The sequence below is a fragment of the Ipomoea nil genome, unplaced genomic scaffold (genome assembly GCF_001879475.1).
Source record: "Ipomoea nil cultivar Tokyo-kokei standard unplaced genomic scaffold, Asagao_1.1 scaffold0146, whole genome shotgun sequence".
Taxonomy (NCBI): domain Eukaryota; kingdom Viridiplantae; phylum Streptophyta; class Magnoliopsida; order Solanales; family Convolvulaceae; genus Ipomoea; species Ipomoea nil.
This window is the reverse complement of record NW_017616574.1, coordinates 1,813,090-1,838,747: the sequence shown is the minus strand read 5'-3', so window position 1 is coordinate 1,838,747 and position 25,658 is coordinate 1,813,090. Positions and strand designations below refer to the sequence as shown.

General features: G+C 34.7%; 3 protein-coding genes across 5 annotated transcripts; 1 reads left to right on the top strand and 2 right to left on the bottom strand.

Moving 5' to 3' along the window:
* Positions 1-2,057: 2,057 nt before the first annotated feature.
* Positions 2,058-3,994, bottom strand: LOC109174002. The gene is made up of 2 exons (XM_019323303.1): positions 2,890-3,994; positions 2,058-2,788 (listed from the first exon to the last, which is right to left on the bottom strand). The coding sequence occupies exons 1-2, from the start codon at positions 3,992-3,994 to the stop codon at positions 2,058-2,060; spliced, it is 1,836 nt and encodes a 611-aa protein (XP_019178848.1).
* A 5,063-nt stretch (positions 3,995-9,057) lies between these two features.
* Positions 9,058-15,616, top strand: LOC109173052 (coatomer subunit beta-2-like). Of its 3 annotated transcripts, none has more exons than XR_002052838.1 (2): positions 9,058-9,860; positions 11,775-11,954. XR_002052838.1 is itself a non-coding variant. In XM_019322313.1 (2 exons), exon 2 carries the CDS (start codon positions 14,921-14,923, stop codon positions 15,410-15,412), a length of 492 nt encoding a protein of 163 aa, XP_019177858.1. In that variant the 5' UTR covers positions 9,072-9,860; positions 14,902-14,920; the 3' UTR covers positions 15,413-15,616. The 3 variants fall into 3 exon arrangements, 1 of the variants encoding a protein (XP_019177858.1); XR_002052837.1 differs by lacking the exon at positions 11,775-11,954 and adding an exon at positions 10,013-10,200; XM_019322313.1 differs by lacking the exon at positions 11,775-11,954 and adding an exon at positions 14,902-15,616 and having other exon boundaries at positions 9,072-9,860.
* Positions 15,617-23,140: 7,524 nt separating this feature from the next.
* LOC109173045 (vicilin-like seed storage protein At2g28490) lies at positions 23,141-25,256 on the bottom strand. Its single transcript, XM_019322309.1, has 5 exons — positions 24,911-25,256; positions 24,589-24,785; positions 24,322-24,402; positions 23,772-24,170; positions 23,141-23,694 (listed from the first exon to the last, which is right to left on the bottom strand). The coding sequence occupies exons 1-5, from the start codon at positions 25,203-25,205 to the stop codon at positions 23,296-23,298; spliced, it is 1,371 nt and encodes a 456-aa protein (XP_019177854.1). The 5' UTR covers positions 25,206-25,256; the 3' UTR covers positions 23,141-23,295.
* Between the last annotated feature and the right edge of the window lie 402 nt (positions 25,257-25,658).

Sequence of the window (25,658 nt, the reverse complement as noted above, 5' to 3'; positions counted from 1 at the left end):
GTTTATTTTATTTGTTGAGCATGTCATAGTATGATTGTTGAATAGAGAAGTATGAGCCTAAATGGTTGATTTTTTAGCTAGCAAAGCATGCCTAAAGTGGTTATTATAAATTGTTGAAGTTCACTGCCAAGTCGAACATGTTTATTTGAGAGTATTTTGAGTTCCAATAGCATGTCAACTACTTGCTAAGTGCTTTCGAGAAGATTTGTTAAGTTGTGAGTTTCAAGCATGATTTATTGGTTTTGATTGAGTTTTACAGTGAATAGAAAGTAGAAGCATATCTTTACAGTAAATGCCATTTTGAGCATGTCATGTTTTAAAAGTGCATAAGTGGCCAATGTGAGCCTAAGTATTATTTTTCTACAAACTCATATCCATTGTAGAGAGTTATTATTTGTCATATTGAGATTGAGTTGAGAAGTTATGTGCATATTTGCATAAGAAAAGTGTTGCATATTTGAGATGCATGAGTGTTAGGAATAATTGTAAATTTTGATGAGCCGAATGTATTTTTGAAAAATCAAGTAGTCCCCAATTTTATTCTATTTGAGTCAGTTTAAGTCTACATAGTATGGTGCACCCATATCATGCAACCCATGTACAAGTCTAGAAGATCATAATTTATTTGAAGAAGTTAAGCGGGATTATGGCTTAACACAATTATGATGTGGATAAGTCACTAAGAACTATGCTAAAAGAGTTGGATGATACGCGTGTAAGCTATTCCCAAGGTTGCAAAACACGCTAGGCGCCTAGGCGCCACCGATTTTTTGATTTTTTTTTTTTAAATTAAAAATTGTAAAATTTTAATACCTATATATCTAAAATGGTTAAAACTTAAAAGTTAAAACTATTTAAAAGTGTAAATTATTAATTATATAACATTATAATGTATAGTAAATTAGTAATATACTAATGTAGTAATGTAGTATAGTACTAATGTACTAATGTACTATAGTCTATAGTAGTATAGTTAAATAAGTTAATTATTTTTATTCATTTAATCCATATTCCATATTCCTATACTCCTAATTTCCTATAGTCCTATACTCCTATTACTCCATTAGACTATTAGTCCACATTCCACAACTCATACATTCATACATTGAAATATTGAATCATTGATATTTGAATAATTTGATACAAATCATACAATCATACATTCATAGTTTCATACTACACACTTCATAAGTTCATAGTTCATACATTCATACTTCAAGTCATCAAATTTAAAATAGTTCATAGACCATAGTTCATACATTCATACTTCAAGAGTTCAAGTCATCAAATTTCAAAGAAAGACACAAAGTACATGACAATTAAACACTAACAACATATCAAATATTCAAATGCAAGTATTCAACTTTCAAGGTGTTGTTCTTCCACTTGCCCATCTATCACTTGATTTTCATCATCTTCAAACTCAACCACCACTTCTTTTTCTTCACTTTCGGATTCAAAGTTATCTTCTTCAAGCTCCCTCAATCTAGAACTCCGTCGTGGTCTTAATGCATCATCACCTTCCTCATTAGTAGCCACTTCATCTTCACCAACAACCTCAACTTCATCCTCAACAATCCAATCTTGTGCGAAGGTTGCATCACTACTAAGTAATATTTCAACATTTTGCTCTTTTTTCATTTTGTTCATCAAGTTTGCATTGAATTGCACAAAGACTAGATTGTTTAGGCGATTAGATTCCAACCTATTTCTTTTCTTTGTATGTATCTACAAATATGCAAAACAAATGTCAAATATATCATTCCATCAAAAATAGAATACTAAAATAGAAAAGAAGTAAATAACTAAGTAAAGATTTAAGTATTTAACTAACCCCTTCAAATGTACTCCAATTCCTTTCACAACCCGATGAACTTGAAGTAAGAGATAGAACTTTTATCGCAATTGTTTGCAAGTTTGGAGTTGTCCCACCATAAGTTGACCACCACATTGTTACATCAAAATTGTATAAACAATATTAAGTATAAAAAATCAAAATATATAAAATTTTAATTTAAAATTCAAAACTAGTATGTAACTCATTTACCCGGATCATATCACTCATTATTTGTCTCACATCCTTTGACCGCAAGTGTCTTCCCAAATACACCATCTTTCCTCTTGTAAATGGGAAATTCATCATTCAATACCTTGTTTTGCATTTCTAAATCGTCATGGTAATATGTTTCAAGAAACTCAATACATCCAAGAGAAACATTAACATCCAAATGAAGTCGAGGATCCTTAAAATGATAATAAGGATTCAACATGAAAGCCATCAAATGAAGAGGAGAATCTAGCCTATTGCTCATCTTTTCTTCAACTATCTTAATAATAGGCTCATAGTTTCTTACCACTTCATTCAATGCCTTCTTAAGGTCCTCTTTGGCTTGCATAAGCTCACCATAAACAAATCCCATTGAAGGTTTTTTATCTTGATCAACAATACGAAGCACCTTCACCAACGGTGCAAAAACATTCAAGCATAATGTAACCCCTTGCCAAAATGAAGTATTCGTGACAGTAGCATAGGAAGCTTTCCCTTTAACTGTGTTGGCAAACTTACATTCCTCCCATTCATTGCTACTAAACATAGCCTCTAATTCAATTTTCTTAGCAAGTAAACTCTGCAAAGTTAGAAATGCAGAAGCAAACCTAGTCACACCTGGCCTAATTATGTCACGTTTCTTTGTATAGGTTCTCATCATTGCCAATGTTTTGTGGTGTGCATAGATAAAGATAGTTAAGCTCTTTGCTTGATCAAGAACTTTTTTGAACCGGGGTAAACCTGCAAAGGATTCAAGTATGAAGTATGAAGTATGAACAATTACAAGATTTAAAGTTAAAGAATAAAGATTAAAGAATAAAGATTTAAAGATTGAAAGGTACCTGCAATGCTTTCAAGCATTAAATTAATGGAATGAGTTGCACAACATGTCCAAAATAGTCGTGGCCTCTTCTCCTTCAACAATTTAGCCGCTCCCATGTTGTTTGCGGCATTATCTGTGACAATTTGTACAACATTGTTCTCTCCAACTTCTTTAATCCCATGCTCCACATATTCAAATATAAACTGACTTGTGTGTGCCTCACTTGAACATTCTTTAGAAGATAGAAAAATAGTGTCTAATCTTGAATTTACACACAAGTTCATGACGCTTCTTCTCTTCCTATCTGTCCATGCGTCAGTCATAATTGAGCAGCCATTTTGTTTCCACAATGCCTCATGTTCCTTCAAACTGTCCTTGACGCGATCAACCTCTTTTTTCAAATATGTTTCACTCAGTTCATATCTATTTGGTGTCTGCGCTCCCGGACCGAATTGACCAGCAGCTTCAATCATCAACTTGAAGCTATCTTTCTCAAGAACATGAAATGGAACAGCTGCTTCATACGCCCATCTACATATGTACTCTTTCACTCGGTTCACCCTCTCCTTGTCAAATGCCTCAGTTATACGTTGTTGCGCCGGGCCCCTTCTTGAACTCAAAGAAATTTCAAGATTGATTTGGTTAGCAAACTTATCCATAGGGCCAATTGGACGAGGTGGCCTCATTTGTTCAGACTCTTGCAACTCATCAACATCAATACTATTTGTAGGCGTATTACTCAAACTCTCATGTGAACCAATGTTTACCTCCGCTCTTATATTAAGTTCTTCAGCTCTCTTGTTCTTTTTTTTGTTCTTCGCCATAATGAGAGCATCTCTACATTTTATTTGATCTTCTTTTGAAGCTATGGGGCATTTGCTAACATTCCCTGAAATACCGACAATATGCTCTTTGATCCGATAAACCCCACCAGACATTACTTTCTTGCACAATAGACATTTAATCTTGTCCAATGACTTAGTAGGATCATTAAGTACCCCATAGTCCCAACCTACATCATTGGACTTTCTTTTTATTGTAGTTGATGTTGTAGATGGTTGAGAAGATCCAACACTTTGAGTTTGATTTGGTGGTTGAGAAATATCTTCACTTCCCAATTCCATTTCCTAATTAATAATAGTATAATACTTAATAGTTAATACTTAGCAAATTAGCAATTGAATAACAAATTAACAATATACTAATATAGTAATATAGGAATATAGCAATTGAATACCAAATTAGCAATTGAATAGCAATATAGGCATATAGAAATTGAATAGCAAATTAGCAATTCAATAGCAAATTAGCAATATAGCAATTGAATAGCAAATTAGCAATTCAATAGCAAATTAGCAATATAGCAATTGAATAGCAAATTAGCAATATAGCAATTGAAAATTATTAATTATATAAATAATTAAATATATAACTATATAACTATATAACTATATAGAATACTCATTTAAAAATTAAAATAATAATATGCAATTATGCATTGATATCTACTAATCCAGTCATAGAGTAAGCTTGGAATCAACACATTCAACTATAGCCTTTTAGGCTTTTACAGATAAACACACAAGCAAATTGCACATACAAAAGATGCCATCCTATTCAATTATTCAACACATTCAAATTGCACATACAAAACATACAAGCAAATTTCAGTGAATAGTGAATACCAAAATAGGCTTACCTGGAGTGCGGACTGTGGGAGGCTGTGTGGCGCTGTGTGGCGGCGTGCGGCGGTAGGCGGAGGCGGGAGCGGTGTGAGGCGGGAGCGGTGTGCGGACTGCGGAGGCCGGAGGTCTGAAATCTGAATAGCTGCAAGGGTTTCTCCGTTTCTGGTCTTCAGAATCGCGATTTGAATCGCGTTTTTTTTTTTTTTGGGGTTAATCGCCAAAACGACGTCGTTTTGGCGATTAACCCAAAATAAATAAATAAATAAATAAACCGGGGTTCGGCCGGCTAGGCGGCCGGCCGCGGAGATGGCCGATTACGGCCTTCTTCGCGGCGGCGCAATGCCGCCTAGCGCCTAGGCGCCGATTAATCGGCGCCTAGGCGCGATTTTTGCAACACTGGCTATGCCAAATGGTTTTAAGTTCGAATCTCAAGTTAAGCATTTTTACCTTACTTGGGAGAGTAAGGAGCACCATATGGGAGACTAGGTACCACCGTATGGGAGACTAAGTAAATCGTGCAGACAAATTATTTGATCAACTTGATATGTCAGAACATTTATGAATGACAAGAAATGTCAAGCTTGCCGCGCCGAACTTATTCAAATCTTGGAGGCTACAATTTTCAAGAGACAGCAACGAGCAAAATATTCAAATCATCTGACAAAAGGCGAAAAGACTACTGTCAAACATTTCAGAACAAGTTGACAACTTTATTTTGATCAACTACATACGAAGATGGACGATCGAGATCGAAAGTTGATCAACGGGCAAATAGCTTTCTTTGGCTATAAATTGTCCAAGCAGACTTGAAGATAGCAACGATTTGAATACGGCTGATCAATTAAGATATACAAGCAAGAGAAAAGCAAGCAATATTCAAATCAGCCAAGAAGCAATATATTGCGCTATATACGATAGAATTCAAGTCTGAGTGAGAGAAAATTTTTATCTCTTTGTAATATTCTCTACTGAGTGTAGAAAGAGGGCGGAGTAACTAGAGAGAGTGAAAAACCCTGGTTGAGTGTAGCTTTGTGTGTAGCACTCAGTGTAAAGGGCAGAGTAACAAGAGGAGCTTGTAAAAACCCTGTGAGAGCGTAGCTTTGTGCGTAGTCAGGGACGGAGGCAAAGGGGGGGCAGGGGGGGCAGCTGCCCCCCCTCGCCCCACCCCCACCCCTACCCTATATATAGCCTTTATATATATATATATATATATATATATATATATATATATATATATATATATATATATATATATATGTATATATGTATATGTATATACAGTACATTATTAGTATAAGTATTACAGAACAGATTATGTAATCAAAAGCTTCAGTAGACAAGGTGGTAAGAGGTGCGTTTGAATATTTTAATGGCTTGGGTTTGAGTCCTTGCAATAGCATTGTCAAAATCGTCTACATCTTTGCTTCAACACAATTAAATTTTGACATCCATACATATATATTAATAATGAGATGTCTTTCTTTTTTATAATAATAATGAGATGTATATATCACTTTTTTTATATTAATAATGTGATGTATATATAACTTTCTTTATATTAATAATGGGATGTGTAATTTATAATGTGTTTTATATTCGAATTGTTTTATCAAATTAATTATGTTTCATATTTTGTTATAAATATTTTTATAAAATTTTAATATGTTTTATTTTCGCTATATCCAACAATATTTATTGTTATACTTAAGTGTTTCATTTTTTTTTTTCAAAATTTCTCTGTTCTTTTAATTTTTTGCTCCCACCGAAAAAAATTCCCGGATTCACCACTGAATCCAGCCCTACTTCTTTGCCCCCCCTCAACATAATTTCTTGCTCCGTCCCTGTGCGTAGTTCTCGTGGTGTAGAAATACAGCTTGGTGCGAAGTACTCGGGAAGGCGGAGTAACAAGAGGAGCTTGCGAAAAACCTTGGAGGAGTGTAGCTTTGTGCGAAGCACTCGGAGAAGTGTCGGTGGACACTTATTCACTATTGTATCTGGGTGATCGAAGAATAGTGAATTTCCTCCTTGAAGTGAAAGGAGAAGAGTGGAGTAGGAGAATTACACCATCTCCGAACCACTATAAATCTCTCTCTCTATTTACTTACTGCTCACATATTTCGTGCATGCTTATTCTAACTGCGAACTAACCCGATTACGATTTATCGCATATCTTTATCTGTCTGGGTTTGATAGTTCCCACGTTCGCATGCAAGCCAAACTTTACGTACATCATCTTTGAACCATATCAAGTGTTTCTAAAGTGTTGCATGTATAGAATCTCTCTTTGAGCACTACACAATCAAGCATAACACTTTACTGTTATATATTCCGCTGTGCACTCTAAGTTGTTTAACATGCTTATGCTTGTTATTTAGAGTTGAAATTATCAAAGTGTTATTTGTCTTGTGTGTTTTGGAAATAAGTTTGAAAAGTTAGAGAAGTTTATTCACCCCCCTCTAGACTTCTCGCCACCCTTTCGAGACCAACAATGAGTGATATATTTATATCACTACTACAGAATTCACATACAACGTCGGGCCTTTAACGTCGGCTAAATATATAGCCGATGTTAAAAGTATTTTCTATTTTTTTTAAATATATATATATATATATATATATATATATATATATATATATATATATATATATATATATATATATATATATATATATATATATATATATATAGGGTTGAGTTCAAATGAGGACAACAATATATAGAGGACTGTGAGGACAAATAATGGGCACACAACAAATTACTATCAGGCACACAAGAATACATGTAAGCATCAAGTTTCGAACCCAGGCTCTATTAATTAACAAATGTATGCACGCGACATACAAACTGTGGCACACGACTACTTTCGGTCATGCACCCAACATACAGGCTAATGGCACACACTACATCTGTCATCACAGTACTCTATAATATACTTGTCCTCATTTGAACGCAAGTCTATATATATATATATATATATATATATATAACGTCGGCTATTAGTTAATAGCCGACGTTATATACTACAATTAAAAAATATTTAAAAATAATTACCCAACCACGTCGGCTATTCAAAATAGCCGACGTCATATATGATTTTTAAAATTTTAAATTTTTTAATTTTAAATTCGTTACCCCTACAAAGTCGGCTATCCTTAATAGCCGACGTTGTAGGGTTTTTAAAACCCTTCCCCCACCCCCAAATTTTCATTCTAGTCCAAAATTGATCCAAATTGCAGCACTGTCTCCCGCCCACGCCATATTCACCGCCACACGCCGCCGTCGTGACATGCCGCCATCGCCACATCACACCGCGACACCGCTCCACCACCCCGCACCGCGCTGGACAGCTACCGCCACACCGCCCCTTCGCTCTCCGCACCATAGGCTCCACCGGTCAGCCACACAGCGACAGCCGCGCTGGACACCGGACACCACTGCTACTCCGCGACACAGCCGCGCCGGACTCCTTCGCGACACCGCTGCCTTCTCGCCAGCGCCGGTATTTCTTTCCTTTTTTTTTTTTTTTTTTTTTAATTTCTAATAATATTAGAATTGATTATTATTATTAATTATTTCGATTTTTTTTAATTATTTCGAATTTTAGTAAATAATGTTGATATATTTGTATTTTAGGGTTTATTGTTTATTATTTTAGTAAATAATGTTGATCCAACAAATTATATTGTCACAATACATATATCTGCTGTACTGAATGCACTCCCAAGAATGGATATTTTAAGCTGCCTAACACTTCATGTAGTGTTGTCTCTCACAGACAAACTGGATAATATATATGGCCTGGCCTACCATTTGCCTTCATCTACCTATAATAAATTAGTGGTTTCTTAAATTTTGCCAAACACAAATCACACCACTTTCTAAAGAATTTCTTGTTTACTACTACATACTACACCAATTTATTTGATTCTTTGCTCTCTGATCTATTTGTTGATATGCTAAAGTATGCTGTTTTACAAAGACTCTATCCTTTCTTTATTCCCTAGCTTGCTTTATTTGGTCTTAGTGTAGGTAAGATGAATTCACTACTGGAAATTCTGAAATTTCCGACCACCTGAAAGTGATCTTAAATCAAGTTGAAAGTCTTTTTCCGACCACTTTTGGTATCCGGAAAAACCTTTGTTGCTATTTCCGACCACTTTTTGAACTTTTTGGTATCAACTTAATTTAAGATCATTTTCTGGTGGTCGGAAATTTCAGAATTTCCAGTAGTGATTTGTGGAACATATGGAAGGATCATATTAGAAATGACTTCTATGTAATGTAGATATATTTAATGTAGAACATATTGAAGATACATTAAGAGATGAGAGATTTAGATGGCTTGGACATGTACATTTAATGTAGACCTTTTGCCTATGGATGCCTTTGTTGAGTGATAAGATGCTAGTGAGAAAAAAAAAAAAAAAGAAATAGGATTTTTAATTTGGAAGTGAGAGATTAAGATGTTTACAAATTTTTCTACTGATGTGAAGGTGAGGTTTTCACAATGCCTTGCACACTGATCCTGACCTTGTATTTTGTTTATTGGAAAAAATTTTACATGTAGTATGGATAGTTTGATACACATAATGTCTGTTTAAATCTTACTCCAGAGCTTCCTGGTCTTAATATCTCTCTTATCCTCAGGTTAGCAATTGGAAAAGCATAAATGCTTCCTATTTTAACTTGTAGAACACACATTATCCCTAAACATCGATTCCAAAATTTAGATGCAAAGTGTGTATTTCTGTTTTTTCCCTGAAAATCTAACTTCAGGACTTCATGGCCTTGAAACTCTCCAAAATCAAGACAGCTACTGTTTATTAATGGGTGGCTCCTAATTTTACTTGTAGAGAAGATTTTACCCATATTCTTTTGTGATAATTTCGGATAATGTTTATCCCACTTTTTGTTCCTTGACTATAGTGGAATGTCCACTGTGGTTTCAATATGTTGTTGCAGTATGCGGTTCTATACTGTTGACGTGAATAGTATTCCACACAATCTTGTTATATGCGCGGGTGTCACTGTAAGTTTCTCCAACTCTTCATGGTCTATAGTTCCTTACAACGTGGGTTCATCAAGAAACCGATAATTTGAAGAATATATTATCAAAATGTTTTTAGTTAGTGTTACTGTTTTCTACTTAGTTTGTCAAGAAACTTGATTAGTGCTTTATGTTTTACACTTGCATGTAAATGCATCTTGCTGGGTGGAAGTGTAGAACTTGTCCAGAAGCAGCTACAAAGAGCTATAGATCGGGAGAGAATATCGTCCAGGTTCACAACATCTGAGAGTATTGAGGTTAGGCCTGGAGCTTTTCCTTATATAAGAGGTGGCTATTGAAATTTGAACTTTCAGTTTTATTAAATATTGCTTGGATATTAAAAATTGTGTTTTATAATGAAAAAATTTGTAGTTTAGTCACTTAGTGTAACTTAAATCTGGTTAAGCAGCATTCATGACAATGGGTCTTTGCAACCGGACTGATAGTGGCAGATTTGCTTGCACATGGATTTGCTTACAGATAATCAAAGATTTGCTTGCACATGGATTTTGACATTAGTAGGAGTTTATGTATAAGCTATTTCTTTTGCACTAAGTATTTTAAATATTTTTATTTCTCATAGGATTAATTGAAATTTCAGAGTTGAAATACAAATCTTTTATACAAATCCAATTTGTATTTTTTTTTATTTTTTTTAATATGACTTAAGACGTTGGTTATTTAGTAATAACCGACGTCTATACTTATTTTTTTTAAAAAATAAAATATACAACGTCGGCTATTACGTAATAGCCGACGTTGTATATTTTTTTCTTTTTAAAAAATAAGTATAGACGTCGGTTATTATTAAATAAAAAAAATATATACAACGTCGGTTTTCATTTAGCCGACGTTGTATGTTTACTATACAATGTCGCCCAGAACAATGACGCTTTTTAGCCGACGTTAAAGGCCTGCTGTGTAGTAGTGTATATATCTATTGTGAGGAAAACCTTGTTTTGGAAGACCCGTTTGGACTATGTCTTTTCAGAGTAAAAGAGAAAGCAATGGGCATTTCAATCCGATATCATGTAGCGCAGCGTATTCCCACATTACGAGGTTGGAAACTGCTCGCCAGGCTTGGAATCCTGGTCAGGGGGTGTGCATACTAATAGTTCGATACCTGATTCCATAGAGTTTGAGTTTTGGAACCACGAGATTGGTTCTGTGGGCGGGATGAGAGATTGGCCAGCTAGATGCCGCGCCCAATAGGTCTATTCACATTATGGTGAAGCCCGGTCTCGCCCACGAGTAAGGAGAAAGCGAGTCATCTCGACTCTAAGAAAGCGAGTTATTGAGACTCTAAGAAAATGAGTCAACACGACTCTAAGAAAGCGAGTCTTTGTGACTCTAAGAAAAGAAGAGCATAGCGAGTCATTTTTGGCTCTAAGAAACCTCCACAGAAAAAGTATTCTTTTTACAAAAGAGCGTATATGTATATATATCTATACTTATTATATATCTTGCACGAGATTGCATGATTAGTAGCATGAGATTGCTTATGAGTTCTTTGATAGCATGAATTTGCTTAAGAGATATATGCCCTACACGAGATTGCATTAGTAGTAGCACAATATTGCTTATATATATGTTTTGCACAAGATTGGATGAGTAGTAGCACGAGATTGCTTATATATATGTTTTGCACGAGATTGCATGAGTAGTAGCACGAGATTGCTTATGTATATGTTTTGCACGAGATTGCATGACTAGTAGCACGAGATTGCTCACATATATCTTGCACTAGATTGCATGAGTTGCTTATGAGTTATACGCCTTGCACTAGATTGCATGATTGATAGTATGAGCTTGTAGTGAGTTATATGTCTTGCAAGAGAATGCATGATAAGAATATGATATCATATGAATGCTTATTTGAGTTATATGAGAAAGCATGTGTTTATTGAGTAATTGAGAAGCTTAGTTTGTTCATGAGACGAGATTGTGATAAATTGTTTATTGAATAAGTATGCCTATATGAGTATTAGGTTGCAAGCATCTAGAAGTTGATGCCAAGTATGTCTAAGTGTATAGGCCTGTTTGAGCAAAGAATGTGGAACTTTGTTTTCCAAAGTATATACTGTATTTACTTTACAGGGTTGGGTGGTATTATACTTAGCTTCGTGCTAACGGGTTTTGTTTGCTACTTGTTGTTTGTTAACCCCTTTTAGGTGGGCCCAGTTCGTAAGAAAGAGAGCACGAGTTAGACTAGTTTAGCTTACATGGCTTTGTAGTCTAAACTCTCATGTTATTTTGGATGTGTAGTTGACTACCTTATCTTTTGATGGTGTTGAACACCGGGGCTTTGTTTCCCCAATTTTGGTTGTAGTACTTTAAGTTTGACTCTTTTAGATTCCTTTTATAGCATGCGCAGTCACCGTGGGCGGTGACACCTCTTTATATTTATTTAGTTGTTTATATCCGCTGCTTTAATTTATCTTTAAAGGTTTAGTTTGTTAATTAAGTTTAAGAAAAGTGGGGTGTTACAGTCTCGACAAAAATGGTAAATAACCAGAAAATGGAAATCAAAGAACTTCCTTACTTTTTTTTAGGCTTGTATTATCTTTATATCAGGCCCCAAATTTCCTGCGTTGCACTTGCGGTGAAATTTAAAGATACACATTCTTTTGGTTTATGGCATGACCGCTTAGGTCACCAAGGGCAAACTATGATAAGCCGGATACTTTCAAACTCGACTGGACACAACCTTCTTAGGACAAACACTCTTTCTACAAAAAGATTTCACATGTGTTCCCTATGCAAAGGGAAAACTTATTCTAAGGCCCTCACATCCTAAGATTGATTTTGAGTTACCTGTCTTCCTGCAGAAGTTACGGGATGATATTTGTGGACCAATTCATCCTTCATCCGGACCATTATGATATTTCATGGTCCTTATTGATGCTTCCACCCGATGAACACATGTGTGCCTACTGTCCACATGAAATAAGGCATTCACAAAGTTCATAAGTCAACTCATTAGATTGAATGCTCAATTCCCCGATTATCCTATTATGAATATAAGAATGGATACAACTGGTGAATTCACCTCGTCAACTTTTGACGATTATTTTATGGCCATGGGGATTAAGGTGGAACATCCTATACCATACGTCCATACCCAGAGTGGTCTAGCTGAATCCCTTATCAAAAGAATTGAGCTAATAGCTAGACCATTACTGCAACGGTCCAGTCTACCAGTCTCTTGTTGGGGACATGCAGTATTGCATGCTGCTGATTTGAAACAACTCCGGCCAACTGCATACCATGAATAAACCCCCATACACATAATACGTGGTAGAATTAAACATTTTCCGATCTGCGTTTCTAGTCTTAGTATGTAGTCCATTTTATTGTATCACCACCTCACGCGTATCTCTATGGGCTATAAACCTCCGTCTGCTGTTTAAATACCTAGAGCCCATTATAGGGGATCAATAGATACGCTGACTACATACGTAATGAAGATTGTTTCTCGGCATTCGGGGGAGATAATAGATTAACTTTTAATGGAATGCCAAGAAATTTTATAGAATGAAAACATCTTCATTATTAAAATTCCACGTACTAGTTAGACTGAACTGGAAGTTCAGAAAATAATCTAATTGCGATATTAGCAAATAATCTGCCAAACATATTCATTGATCATAGTGATCATAAAAGAGTGACTAGGTCCCATATATTTTTCCCAATTTGGAACAAATATATCTACCGATACTCCTTGACGCCAGAAGTGTAGGAGATCTATCTATGAAAAGAGATAAGAATCATAATACTAGATCTAGTAAATAAACATTGTCACTCTTGAAAAAGTTTGAATAATTTAGTCCTGAAGACGCTCGTCCAGATGATGAGAAACCCTAGTCAAATCATAGGTGCACCAAACAAACATAATACTAGGGATGCGGGACAACCAGATGTGATTTGAATAGTTCTAGGAAATTTCTAGAATCTGGTTGACTCAAATATTGTCATGAACAATTATAAATATGGGAGAAATTCTTGAGAAATGTTATAAGTTGTCGACAACACAATTGCTTTCAAATTGCTCATATTATATGACAATCTGGATCCAGAGCTAGGTGCCAGAAGCGCCTAGATTGATTAACGTATAAAGAAAGCATTAAAGGCATATACAGCTAACTAGCTAATATATTCCTTTCGTACACCATTGAGGTATTAACCCTATAGGTTACAAATGGTGTGGAAAGAAAACAAGAATAACGAGGTGATAGAGTATGACGCGAGTTTGTAGCCTATGGGTTCACGCAGAGACCCTGGATTGATTTTAATCAAATATACTCTCACGGTAAATGGCATTAAGTTCCGCTACATAATATTATTGACAGAATAATAAATTTAGACATGCAATTCATATTTATTTTGAGAAATCCCCGATGGATTTATAATTCCCGAAATGAGAATTTATGTGCCATTATGTACTCTTTAAAGGGTTGCGAATGGAGTTATTATCCTCATTAAGAAGGAATAATATGTACCATTGTGTGCTCGATAAAGGGTTGATAATGAACTTATTTATTAGTTATTATCTCAGTCAATATTGATAGTGTAAACATCAATGAGATATCTAAAGAGCTTGATGATATCAGTTCATGTCTAAAGGCGGAGATTTTGAAAAAAGTTTGGGAAAGCTAGGTATTATCTCGACTTGAAGATCGAGTTTTTCATTGAATGAATTTAATAGACCAGTTTGCCTATTTTTCACCTATCTATATGGTTAAGTATCATGGTTTCGTCAAACTATAGGTTGCCTAATAATCTCTTGAAGTAGATAAGGAACCGTTTAGACTAAGTAAGGATACCTTAACAGTCCTTTAAATCATTTGTCGTTGGAGCACCTTTTTAGAACCAGAAGTTCCATAATCGCAACATGCATGATATTCGCGATAAAATTGCTAGTAACATCTAGGGCTCCTTCTACAATGAAATATTGGAATAATGTTTAATATATTCTTCGAGAGTTTGGTATTTATATGAGAAACAAATGTATGGTTTTGATAGGCTGTTTGGGTATTGGCTATTATATATGTTTGATCCCCGTGATGCCAAAACTCCAAACTGGTTAAACAATGAATTACCCCCAATGTCCCAAATAAGGACAATAACACCTGAATTGCACAAATGATATATGAGTATGTTAAAGAATATTTGACAAAGCATATATATTAAGGTCTCCTCAATAGAGACTGGAGTCACTTTTGGCAATATTGTGTATGAGACCTCAAAGGTGCATGAACCGACTATTGCCGTGCTAAATGACATTCATATTGTGTGCAGTGATACTGTGTTTAGAACTATGTGGGCAGAATTTGAGTGGGAAAACAAGGTCGCTGTACATACTGTTATTCAAAATGAGAAAGAGTTTCTGGACCATATTATCAAATCAACCAATATGAAATGCTTGACTGCTCCGTCTGCTCTAGAAGGTGAATGTGGGTTTCTTGCTGCAAACTTGTACGCAAAGAGTGTCTTTGGAGAGGATGCTTTGGTTAGTGTGAGCATTGAGAAACAAGCAGATGGGAAGCTTAGCGGCTATATAAGGATTAGGAGCAAAACTCAAGGAATTGCTCTAAGCTTAGGGGACAAGATCACTCTCAAGCAGAAAAAGGAGGCAATTGATCTAGTCTTGCGATATCCAATCAGCAAACCTCTCAAGCCCTCTTCGCCGGTGCAATCCCATTTCTATCATTTGATAATTTCCTCTCAGGAGCAATCCCGACCTCTCTTTGATGAACAACAACTTGACAGGTCAAATTCCACAAGGCATCGGAGATCTTCCAAAACTTGAAATCTTGAACCTGTGGACTAACAATCTATCTGGGTTTACCGCAGAAACTCGGCTCAAATGCCAAGTTACAGATTCTCAATGACTCTACCAATTCTCTCTCCGGTCCAATTCCGGCCAATCTTTGGCTTGGCAACAAGCTGGAGAAGCTAATCTTGTTCAGCAACGACTTCATCTATCGGAGCTTTGCCGAAATCTCTGTCCGTCTGTACAGCTTTATGCAGGATTAGAAACTTAAAAGTGAAATGTCATTTTTACCCTAATTTTTAACCGTTCAAACATTTATTTAACGGAGAGGGAAAGAAATAGCCACTTTAAAAATAATTGAGGGGGACAAAGTGATTACATAAATAACACAGGGGAAAAATATGCTATAAGCAAACAACTCAGCGGGAAAAAGCGTCATTTTCCCTTGTTTATATACTATTAATTGAAATTATTAAATAAAAAAATCAATCCTCCTTGAGACAAAAAATAAAAAATAAAAAATAAAACTAAAAAAAACTCTTGTTGAAATTACATTAACCTTAATAGTTCCTTATCACCTTGTTGTATAAAATTCATTTGTATTTTGTAGGTGTTAAAAATTTCAATATAATTCATAGAAGGGGAAATCGCACTCGCTCAATTATTAGCGGATATGCAGGTCGCTCAATTATTAGCAGATATGCAGGTCGCTCAATTATTAGCATATATTCAATGTAGTCCCTGATTTTCAATTTGAACAAATTCGATTCTTTAATCTTTCTAACTTTAGCCAATTTAGTCCGTCTATGACATTTCTCATTTACAACCGTTTAAGACGTGTATTTTTAGAATTTCACACCCCACTTAATATTTTCCCTACTTCCTTCCTTCTTTTACCAATGCTCAGCCTCACCTTCGCCAGAATTTCACCATTAATTTAATCTTGTTGGGTTAACATGTAATTTTGGCTTTCATTTCATTATTTCTAGGAGAAATCACCATTTGGTCTTTAAATTGTTTCTTAACTGTCAATATAGTCACTAGTTTTCAATTTCAACTAATTTGATCCTTGAATTGTTTAAAATTTCATCAATTAAATCCTTCGAGGATCAAATTGACGAAATTTTAAAAATAGAGAAATTACCATTTTGGTCCCTCAGAATGGTTTAATTTACAAAATTTTAAACAACTCGATGATCAAATTAGTTGAAAATGAAAACTATGGGCTACATTGACAGTTGAAAAATAATTGAGGGGACCAAAATGATATTTTTTTCCTTATTTCTATCTATAAATTCCATATATAAGTCAACTCACAAGCAATCAGAATCCCCTAATCTCCAAATCGTCTACAATTGTAAAAGCAATAGGTAAGAATTTCACAAGCAATCACAATGTTTAGCCTCACCTCCGCCGCATTGCTCAGCCTTGCTTCCATCGTGCGCTGCGTGCGTCACCTCTGGGAGGACCGACTACACTGACACCATTGGTCGCTGAAACTGCCCTCTTCGGTTCCCGATCTATGATGATAAATTGTTTAGCAATCTGAACAAGGGTTTCCATTTACCATTGCGGCGTTGAATTATGAATTGAAGGTAGGTATTTTCTTGCATTCCACTTTGGCGACCACCGCGAGAACCGAACTGGCTTGTTCTTGATTAGCGCCTAACCTCTTGCTAAAATCTTCTTGCAATTATCTTCCAGTGAGAATCGAATCAGAACTTGCATTGTATTGACTGATCCGATGTGTGCCGAGCCAGTGATAGGGAAATCCTTATGAGATTTCGCCCTAGTCACATCCAAATGAGGTATCTCATTCACAAATTTCCTAGTTAAGGTAACTTTCTCCTCCTTTTTTGCCAAATTTCTCCACAATATTTTTGTAATTTTCACAACATGCCTACCTTGATTTAATGAGCCAGTTTGAAAATCTCTAGAAGTTGGATTTTAATTTGATTCAATGTTGTTGTTGTGTTGAAGATTCCAATTAATTTCTATTGTGATCGTTGAATTTCTATTCTATATAACATATGCAAATGTACCTAACAACGTCGCCAGGAGGGGTTTCTGATTTCTACTTTCTACTTTAGTACTTTATTGAGCTGCAGCTTCTACCTTACCCTAGCTAGGCACCTTAGCTAAGAACTTAACTGTACTAGCTACAACATTAATCCAACATGGTAAAATTAATGGTGAAATTTCGACGGAGGCGAGGCTGGGCATTGGTAGAGGAGGGAATGAATTGGGGAAAATATTAAGTAGGGTGTGAAATTCTCAAAATGCGCATGCCTTAAATGGTTGTTAATGAGAAATATCACAAAAAGACTAAATTGGCTAAAGTTAGAAAGATTGAAGATCGAATTTGTTCAAATTAAAAACAAGGGACTACATTGCATATCTGTTAATAATTGAGGGACCAAAAGTGCGATTTCCCCTTTATAGAAAAAATGTATCAAACATATACTTAAAGGTTTGACTTATTGTAAAAAAAAAATGTATATTGGCCTTCTCGTTATGAGTCAGTCAATTATAAGTAACTTAAGTTTATTTACTTTCTTGTGATCATTTGCAAGCTAAAGTACAATGCGACCTTCACCCATAATACACTTTTGGATAGCGATTGTAGGTTTTCATTTAAATCAATGAAAAATGCATTATAGAGAGTTACGGGTTACCGTCTTGCTTATAAGTTGGAATCACTTACTCAATGCACCATTTAAAACTATTTGAGATATGTAACATTGTAACATTTGTCATTACCTCACCATCCCCTAACTATTTATATATTTGTGCTTTTTTTTTTTTTTTTTTTTTTTTTTTTTTGACAAGTTGGAATCACTTACTCAATGCATCATTTAAAACTATTTGAGATATGTAACATTTGTCATTACCTCACCATCTCCTAACTATTTATATATTTGTGCTTCTTTTTTTTTTTAAAAAAAAGTGTCAAGTAGACTACATGACTAATAAATTTTGTGCTATTAAGTCATTGAATTTAAAATATGTGCAATTGAACAATTAAACAAAAAAAATGTGCGCATATGTAATGTTTTTTTTTAATATTTATTTTGGTGTAATTTGAGTTGAAAATATTTCAATTTTTATTATAATTAGCACGATAGAATGAATATAAACTCTTAAAGCATACCATGCAAGTAATGTAGCTAAGAGAAAATTAAAAAATTATTTCAATTGCACATATTTTACTTTTGATTTAATTGCTTACATTATAAGTTTAGTAACTTAATTGCCAAACATGAAAAGGGTAATAATTTATTTGACATTTTTTCTTTATATTTTACAAAATTCTATAACCAATATTAACCCAAATAATTCAACCCTTCATTAAAAAAAGTTAATTATTCTATACCTATATGAAAATCTAATAATATAATTTCTATATATATAAAAGAAAAAAATCTGAATAGTATATTTGAAGTCCAATTGTGTCTATTTTGTACTCATCTTAAGAGCATCCACAACCCTATCACTTTTATTTTCATATCTTATGGACACATCTCTTTCACATCACCCTATAATACCATTGTTCTCTCTCCATTTTTCTTCCTATTTTGTGGGCCATACACTCATCCACATCATCTATGGAGTATTACTGTATTCAATTTCTTATAATTATAATTCAAAATTGTAATTATAATTTTAAAATTTGATCTTAAATCAAAATAAAATTAAATAATTTTTGAATTACAACATATAAATTCATACATTAATTCAAATAATTAACACCACATTAAATTTCAGAAGCGAATACAAAATCTGTCAACAATTAAAAATTAATTATTGTTAATAGTCTATATGCACTCAACAAAGTCTACACAAAGTTAATTAAGAATGTATTTGAGAATCACATGACTCGAAATTCATATAGAGGTATTATTTGTTGGATTGCAGGTTTATCGCCTTTAGCTCGTGGAGAACAGTAATAAAGAGTAATAATATCAAGAAGAAGAATAAAGAACAAAGAAAAGTAATTCTTATTATCATCCAGAGAAGGAACTCTGTACAACATTACAATGGTATATATAATATCTCTATCATAATAGCCTTCAGGACTCTTACAGAATTAGGACTCCTACAGTATTAAGAATCCTATCATCAATAGAATAATGTCCATATAAGGTTTTACAACACTCCCCCTTGGACATTATTTTGCCATAATCATGCCTCGTTAAAAACTTGCTAGGAAAACCCTGTGGGAAAAACCTGGACAAGAAAAGAGTACAATAGAAGATATATTCATGTCTCATTAAAAACTTCACTAGGAAAACTGCGTGGGAAAAACCTAGTTGAAAAAAAGAGTACATCATATATGTAAACCATATATTGTATTGGTCGCCTCATTAAAAATCTTAACTTAAGAAAACCATGTGGGAAAAACTTAGTTAAGGGAAAAAGAGTACAACCATAAGCCTTCAGGGCATAATCGACATAATCTTTAGGATTTCGGGGTTTGTTTACTTCTCCCCATTTACATTACTATATCATACTCATGCCTCGTTAAAAACCTCACTATAAAAACCCAGTGGGAAAATTAGTTGAGGAAAAGAGTGCATGATGTATGTGTATTCTTTAGATTAACTGCCTCGTTAAAAATCTTAGATTTAAGGAAAAAACTTCGTGGGGAAAAACACAAAGGAAAAAAGTACAGCTGTTAGTCGTCAAAACCCAATCTTCAGGATTGTAAAATTATACTTCCCCTCAAGAAGACAATCTTCAAATCCACACATAAAATATATATCCAAAGTTATAGAAATGGATTAGTCAAATCTTCTGAATTGTCACTAGAGTGAATATTCTGCACAATAATTTTGTGACTCTTCTAGAGCTCGTATTGGTTGAATTTTGACGTGCTCGCTTGACTCAGGAGCCAGTGTATAATTCTGAGGTCGTTCAACAAGTTTTAGATCACCCATAGTTGCTAATTCCAAGCATAAATTCTGAAGGGTCTCCTTGGTTTTGTTGATTATTGCCGAGGTTCGGCGGGTGGACGACGTCACCCGGCAAAGAGCTAGTGAAGTTGTTGATGAAAGCGTCAAAGTGAGTCAGAGACTTGATTCTTGAAATGCCGAGCGTGAACGTCGAGCTAAAGTTATTGCCGTGAACTAAGCCCTCAATCTCCATTAAAAAAAAAAATATGAAATGTCATGTTTACCGTTATTTTTAACAGTTCAAACATTTATTTAACTGAGAGAGGAAGAAATAGCCACTTTAAAAACACAAGAAGAGAATGTGCTATAAGCAAACAACTCAGGGGGAAAAGCGTCATTTTCCCTATAAACAATAATATAAACATTAAAATTTTAATTAAGATGATATTAAATAATCACTTGTCTGCATTAACTCAATATATTAAGATAATTTCTCATGACTTTATTATATATATCTAATCTATTCTAAAAAGATAATAAGTCTCAATCAAAGTTATATCACTCATTGATGTCCATGTTTTTAATACTAATCATTTTGTACATTATGCTTTTAGAGTTGTACTATATAAATTTTTGGACAAAAATACCCCTACCGTTATAACTTCCGTTATCTTTTCCATTATTGTTACCATGCACATGCATCCACCATATATTTTCTTATATTTTTTTTCAATAATAATACTATTCTTTAGACATTATATATTGAATTATTATAATAAATAAATTTGATTTCATATATCTTTTAATTAGTAGGAATTTGTTAATTATTTTAAAAGATATAAATATTGGGCATATGTTTTTGCGCATCGCGCATAGAAAAGACTAAGTATATATTATAAAAGACAATGTTGTGAAGGCATACAGCATACCCCATGGTAGCTAAATATTATCATCCATATCATCTTTTATTTTTCATATGATCTATTTTGTATATAAGTAAAAAAAAAAAAAAAAAAAAAAAAAAAAAAACAAACTATCAACAAGAAATGGCTAAAAATTAACATTTTTTCTCTCTCTCCTTTTATCTCTTTCTTCTAACTCATCTAAAATTCATTAAAAAGGCTTTGTTGGCATGCTCTAAGAGCAACCACATCATCTTGGATTTTTTGTGGTTTTTAGGTGCCACTTAAGAGAGAGAGAAAAAAAAAAGGAGAAAATCAAAAGGAAAAAACAGAAAAGAAATAGGACAAACTAAAAAAAAAAACAAAAAACAAAAAAAAAAAACAAAAAAAAACAAAGCACCGTTTCTTCTTCATAGTGGTCGCGAGCTGGTAGTCACTCTAAAGCACCCCCAGCGGGTGCAGGGAAACACGTGCCTCTGGGGCCGACAGTGCGCATGCATGACATTATGATCGAATTAAAGTTATTGCAAGGTTGTTAGATGTCTAATTCACTTTTCCCGATCATAATTATATCCTTTCTGATCCCATGTCGGTTGATGCTGGGATAAATCATACTAATTTTGGTCGGATATGATCGGTACAAACATTGTGATTAATTACCAAACACGATGTTAGGTAAACAAGGTATATTATCTATCAATAGTTTTTTGGAATTATGTTAAAAGAAAGAGAAAAACAAACAAACAAACAAATTAAACAAAAATCAAACGAATAAAAACTTCAAGTAGTAACCACTTGACAGTGCTAATGCGCGCAACATACACTATCGCCCTTTATTATAACGATATAGTAATAATAGAAAATTTATTGTAAATTATCATGGAAACTTTTTATACTCGGTACCACTCAAAATCAATGGTAAATGTATCGAATTTGTGCCAAACGTCCACCACAATACTTGTACAAGCTCAATATGTTTTAAAATTTGTAAACTTTACACTAGATACAAGAAGTACAATGCTAATGGATACGATAGTTTTTCCCACAACAACAACACTCTTTGGGCCCAATCACCTAATACTAGTATATTTGGAAGTCTTGCAAGCTTTTAAGACAAGTGGATAAAAAAAAAGTGACAATGCCACATATCTTTACAATTTCATGAATGAACACAATCTTAGCTGTGCAATATCTAGATCTCGTTGGCAACTACAAATAAATAAATAAAGCACAACGAAGAGAAGAGTTCAGACACATTTACTGGGCATGCCTTTCACGCATTTATTGGGCTATCAAAAAGAGTGTGTGTATTTTTTTATTTTTTTTTTTGTTTGAGTTTGTTTATATATAAAATAGACAATGTAGATTGTAGATGACAAATATTTAACAACTATTGAGGCTTTCGCAAGATTCAAATATAAGGGAATTAAGAGAGAGAACAATATGGTGACTAATAAATATTTATAATCAAGATACTCGCAATAACGTTGAATAATAAAAATGTTGACTATTATAAATAGAAAAAAAAAAAAAAAGAGTATGGAGTAATATTTGAAGTAAATAAGAAAACAAATTATTATTGTATTTATAACGTGGAATCATAATATTTCTCAGTATATATAAATATAATACTAGCTAGGATTTGTCGTTGATAGATGATGTTTGATTTGAATAGTACAGTCTAAAATAAGGATTATTTTCGATGTTTGATTTGAATAGTAGAGTCTAAAATAAGGATTATTTTCAATTTTGGTGGCTGTCAGGCCTGAGGCTCATGCTTTCTTCCAAGTGATAAGATTTCTTCATATTTGTTTGGATGGTTGGTCTTTAGGGTCTTTGACTAAAATGAAAACATTTGTTGTGAGTTGTAGAAAAAAATAAAATTAATTTAAAATTTGGATTATTATTATTATTATAATATAATGGAGAAAATTTGTTGTTAAAATGCAGTGAATGGTTTTTGAGTAAACTTGAATAAAAAAACACTACACCATTTAATTTACCACTTGAAAACAGTACAGTCTCCCATCCATGATCCATGCACCAAGAAAATACAGAATGAAGATAGAAAAAAAAAAACAAGTTAGGTTGGAAATGGGATAGAAACAACATATAAGCTTAGTTACTACATAGACGACTCCGGTGGTGCGGCATAGGCGGCCGGCAAGATGGTACTCGCACGTTGAGCCTTAACAATCTCCTCAACCCTCTCCTCGCTCAATCCAAGAGCGGCTGCCAACTCCGGCCCTCTCAACAACTGCATCACTGAGCCCTCGCCCACCAAGAACTGCGGCTGGTTGTCCTTGGCTGACGTCGTGAACCCGAAGAACACAAATGGCCCGTTCCTCGACGCTATCTGGCAGAACGGGAAGAAGCGCGGCACCCAAAACACGTCTCCCTGCCTTACCTGCGCATTCATGGCCAGCGTGCCGTTGGGGTACACCACCTCAACTTCTCCCATTCCTTCCACCACTATACCGTACTCTATTGCCCTCGGATTTACATGCGGCGCCATCATCGATCCCTACGTACATTTAATTTATATATAGTCAATTCGATCAAGCACATGTTGAGAACGTATATAGCTAGGTACGTACGTACCGCTGTGAGATTGACCAGATAAACAGTAACGTCAGGGATTTTGAGAGGAGCATAATCGTTTTCGTCAACGGCCAAGCTCCACCCATACTCGTTACTGAAATCGGGCTTTTTGTCGTTGTCGAAGATATTGTAAGAATCTGGAGCATCATCATCATCTCCATTATTATTATTATTATTATTATTATTGCTGAAGAAGGGATAATAATAATGATTGGTCAACAGCTTCCTCATGAACAGCCATGGAGCCCAATAATGCTGCTGCTGCTGTTCTACATCAGAATAATGCACAATTCTCTTAAGGTGAGCTAGAATCGGGGCTGTGTAATTGGAGTTTGTTAAAGACACAATTGGACCCGACACTTTGGTGCCCACAAGTTTCGAAATCTCTACCATTGAAACCTGTAAGTACGTAGTTGTGTATGTTATGTTACAGGCCAGGAACGTATAGTACTCCATAAGTATATATACTCATCAAACTAAAGCGGCAATATATATAAATAATCAAGAAGAAGATTATGAAAAAATTGTAAAGATGAGATAGATTACTCACATTCAATGCGGTTGATAGCGTGTAAGGATCAAACCCGGCAAGAACAGATGTAGGATGCATGCCGCCACCAATGAAGAAAGACTGAAATTTAATTTATTCGATCAGTAGATCCAGTACGTACTCTTCGATAAACTAACCCTCCCTCGGTAAGAGCAGAGCAGAGCAGAGCATTAATTTGTAGCTAAGTTGTAACCCTAGCTCCCTCGAGAAAGAGAAATACAAAACTGGAGAAATAAAAAAGTAATTGGAAAAAGCTAGGGAGGGTACCTGGAAAGTATATGTATCTGCCCCTCTCATGTCAGAGGTGTCAACAATATTAATGCTGCAAATGATATGGAGTCTCTGCCCTTCTGCTGTGTTCTCCACATAGAAAGCAGACCCAGCTTCAATTGTGTACATATCTCCGGATTTCACTTTCCTTTCCGCCAATTTATCCTTGTACACGTGTCCAATCCTTGCTTCCCCTGTATGTTTGTATTATATATGTAACATCAACAAAATCCATCTAATACTCCTTTAATTTAGTTACCTAGCTAGATGTCAATGTTGAGCATATAATAAACTTTTTTATTGAGACAGAACGACCTACCTTGGTTAATGAAGAGGACGAGATGGGAATCAAGGTACTGAGGAATGAGCAAGCTTTGAGGCTCCATAGTAATGAACCCAATATGCATCAATCTTCCACTTGTACTAGTGCTGCCTCTCACTACTTTGATCACTCCAGATTCGGTTCTCACCACCTCTTTCGCTTCATTCAAAATGAACATCTTCTTTTGCCCCCCACTTCTCTCTTCTCCTTCAAACTCTCTTCTTCCCAGACCTTCTACTGCACAATAAGCAACCAAAACCAGCACCAACAAACTCATCTGCTGCTTCCCCATTTTTGCACTGCACTCGATCTGCAGATTTGCTTGCTTTCAAACGGTGATCCAGAGGAGAGGTTATGTAGAGCTGGGGAGACATGACAGGTGTAAGCCATGCATGATTTGCAAGATATGCTGGCGCTTTCTAGTGTAGACACACACACACAGATGATCACTTCTTTCTTTTTTAGTTGTTTGCCTATGCTCATGCCTTTCCTTGTAGCACTAGTTTTATTGTTACGTTTCGCCCTTTTTCCCTTTCCTAGTTACATTGCTTTAATTGTTGTGCAAATCCTAAGGTGCTATCACCAGTATAAACACTATCAAACCATAAAAAAAAAAAAACAAAAAAAAAAAACCAAGGAGGTTTAAGTTGCAGCTCCCTTAAATTCTACCCCAACAAATCAAATAACAAAATACTTTATTTCAATATATATATATATATATATATATATATATATATATATATAT

What these genes read in the sequence shown, in the direction of transcription:
- LOC109173052 (XM_019322313.1), top strand. Translation starts at nt 14,921, where the DNA reads ATGTGGGCAGAATTTGAGTGGGAAAACAAGGTCGCTGTACATACTGTT.
- LOC109173045 (XM_019322309.1), bottom strand. Translation starts at nt 25,205, where the DNA reads ATGGGGAAGCAGCAGATGAGTTTGTTGGTGCTGGTTTTGGTTGCTTAT. An exon ending in CAGATACATATACTTTCCAG is followed by an intron (nt 24,403 to 24,588) that starts GTACCCTCCCTA and finishes ATTAAATTTCAG; the next exon opens with TCTTTCTTCATTGGTGGCGG. An exon ending in CGCTATCAACCGCATTGAAT is followed by an intron (nt 24,171 to 24,321) that starts GTGAGTAATCTA and finishes ACGTACTTACAG; the next exon opens with GTTTCAATGGTAGAGATTTC.
- LOC109174002 (XM_019323303.1), bottom strand. Translation starts at nt 3,994, where the DNA reads ATGGAATTGGGAAGTGAAGATATTTCTCAACCACCAAATCAAACTCAA. An exon ending in AATGCTTGAAAGCATTGCAG is followed by an intron (nt 2,789 to 2,889) that starts GTACCTTTCAAT and finishes AATCCTTTGCAG; the next exon opens with GTTTACCCCGGTTCAAAAAA.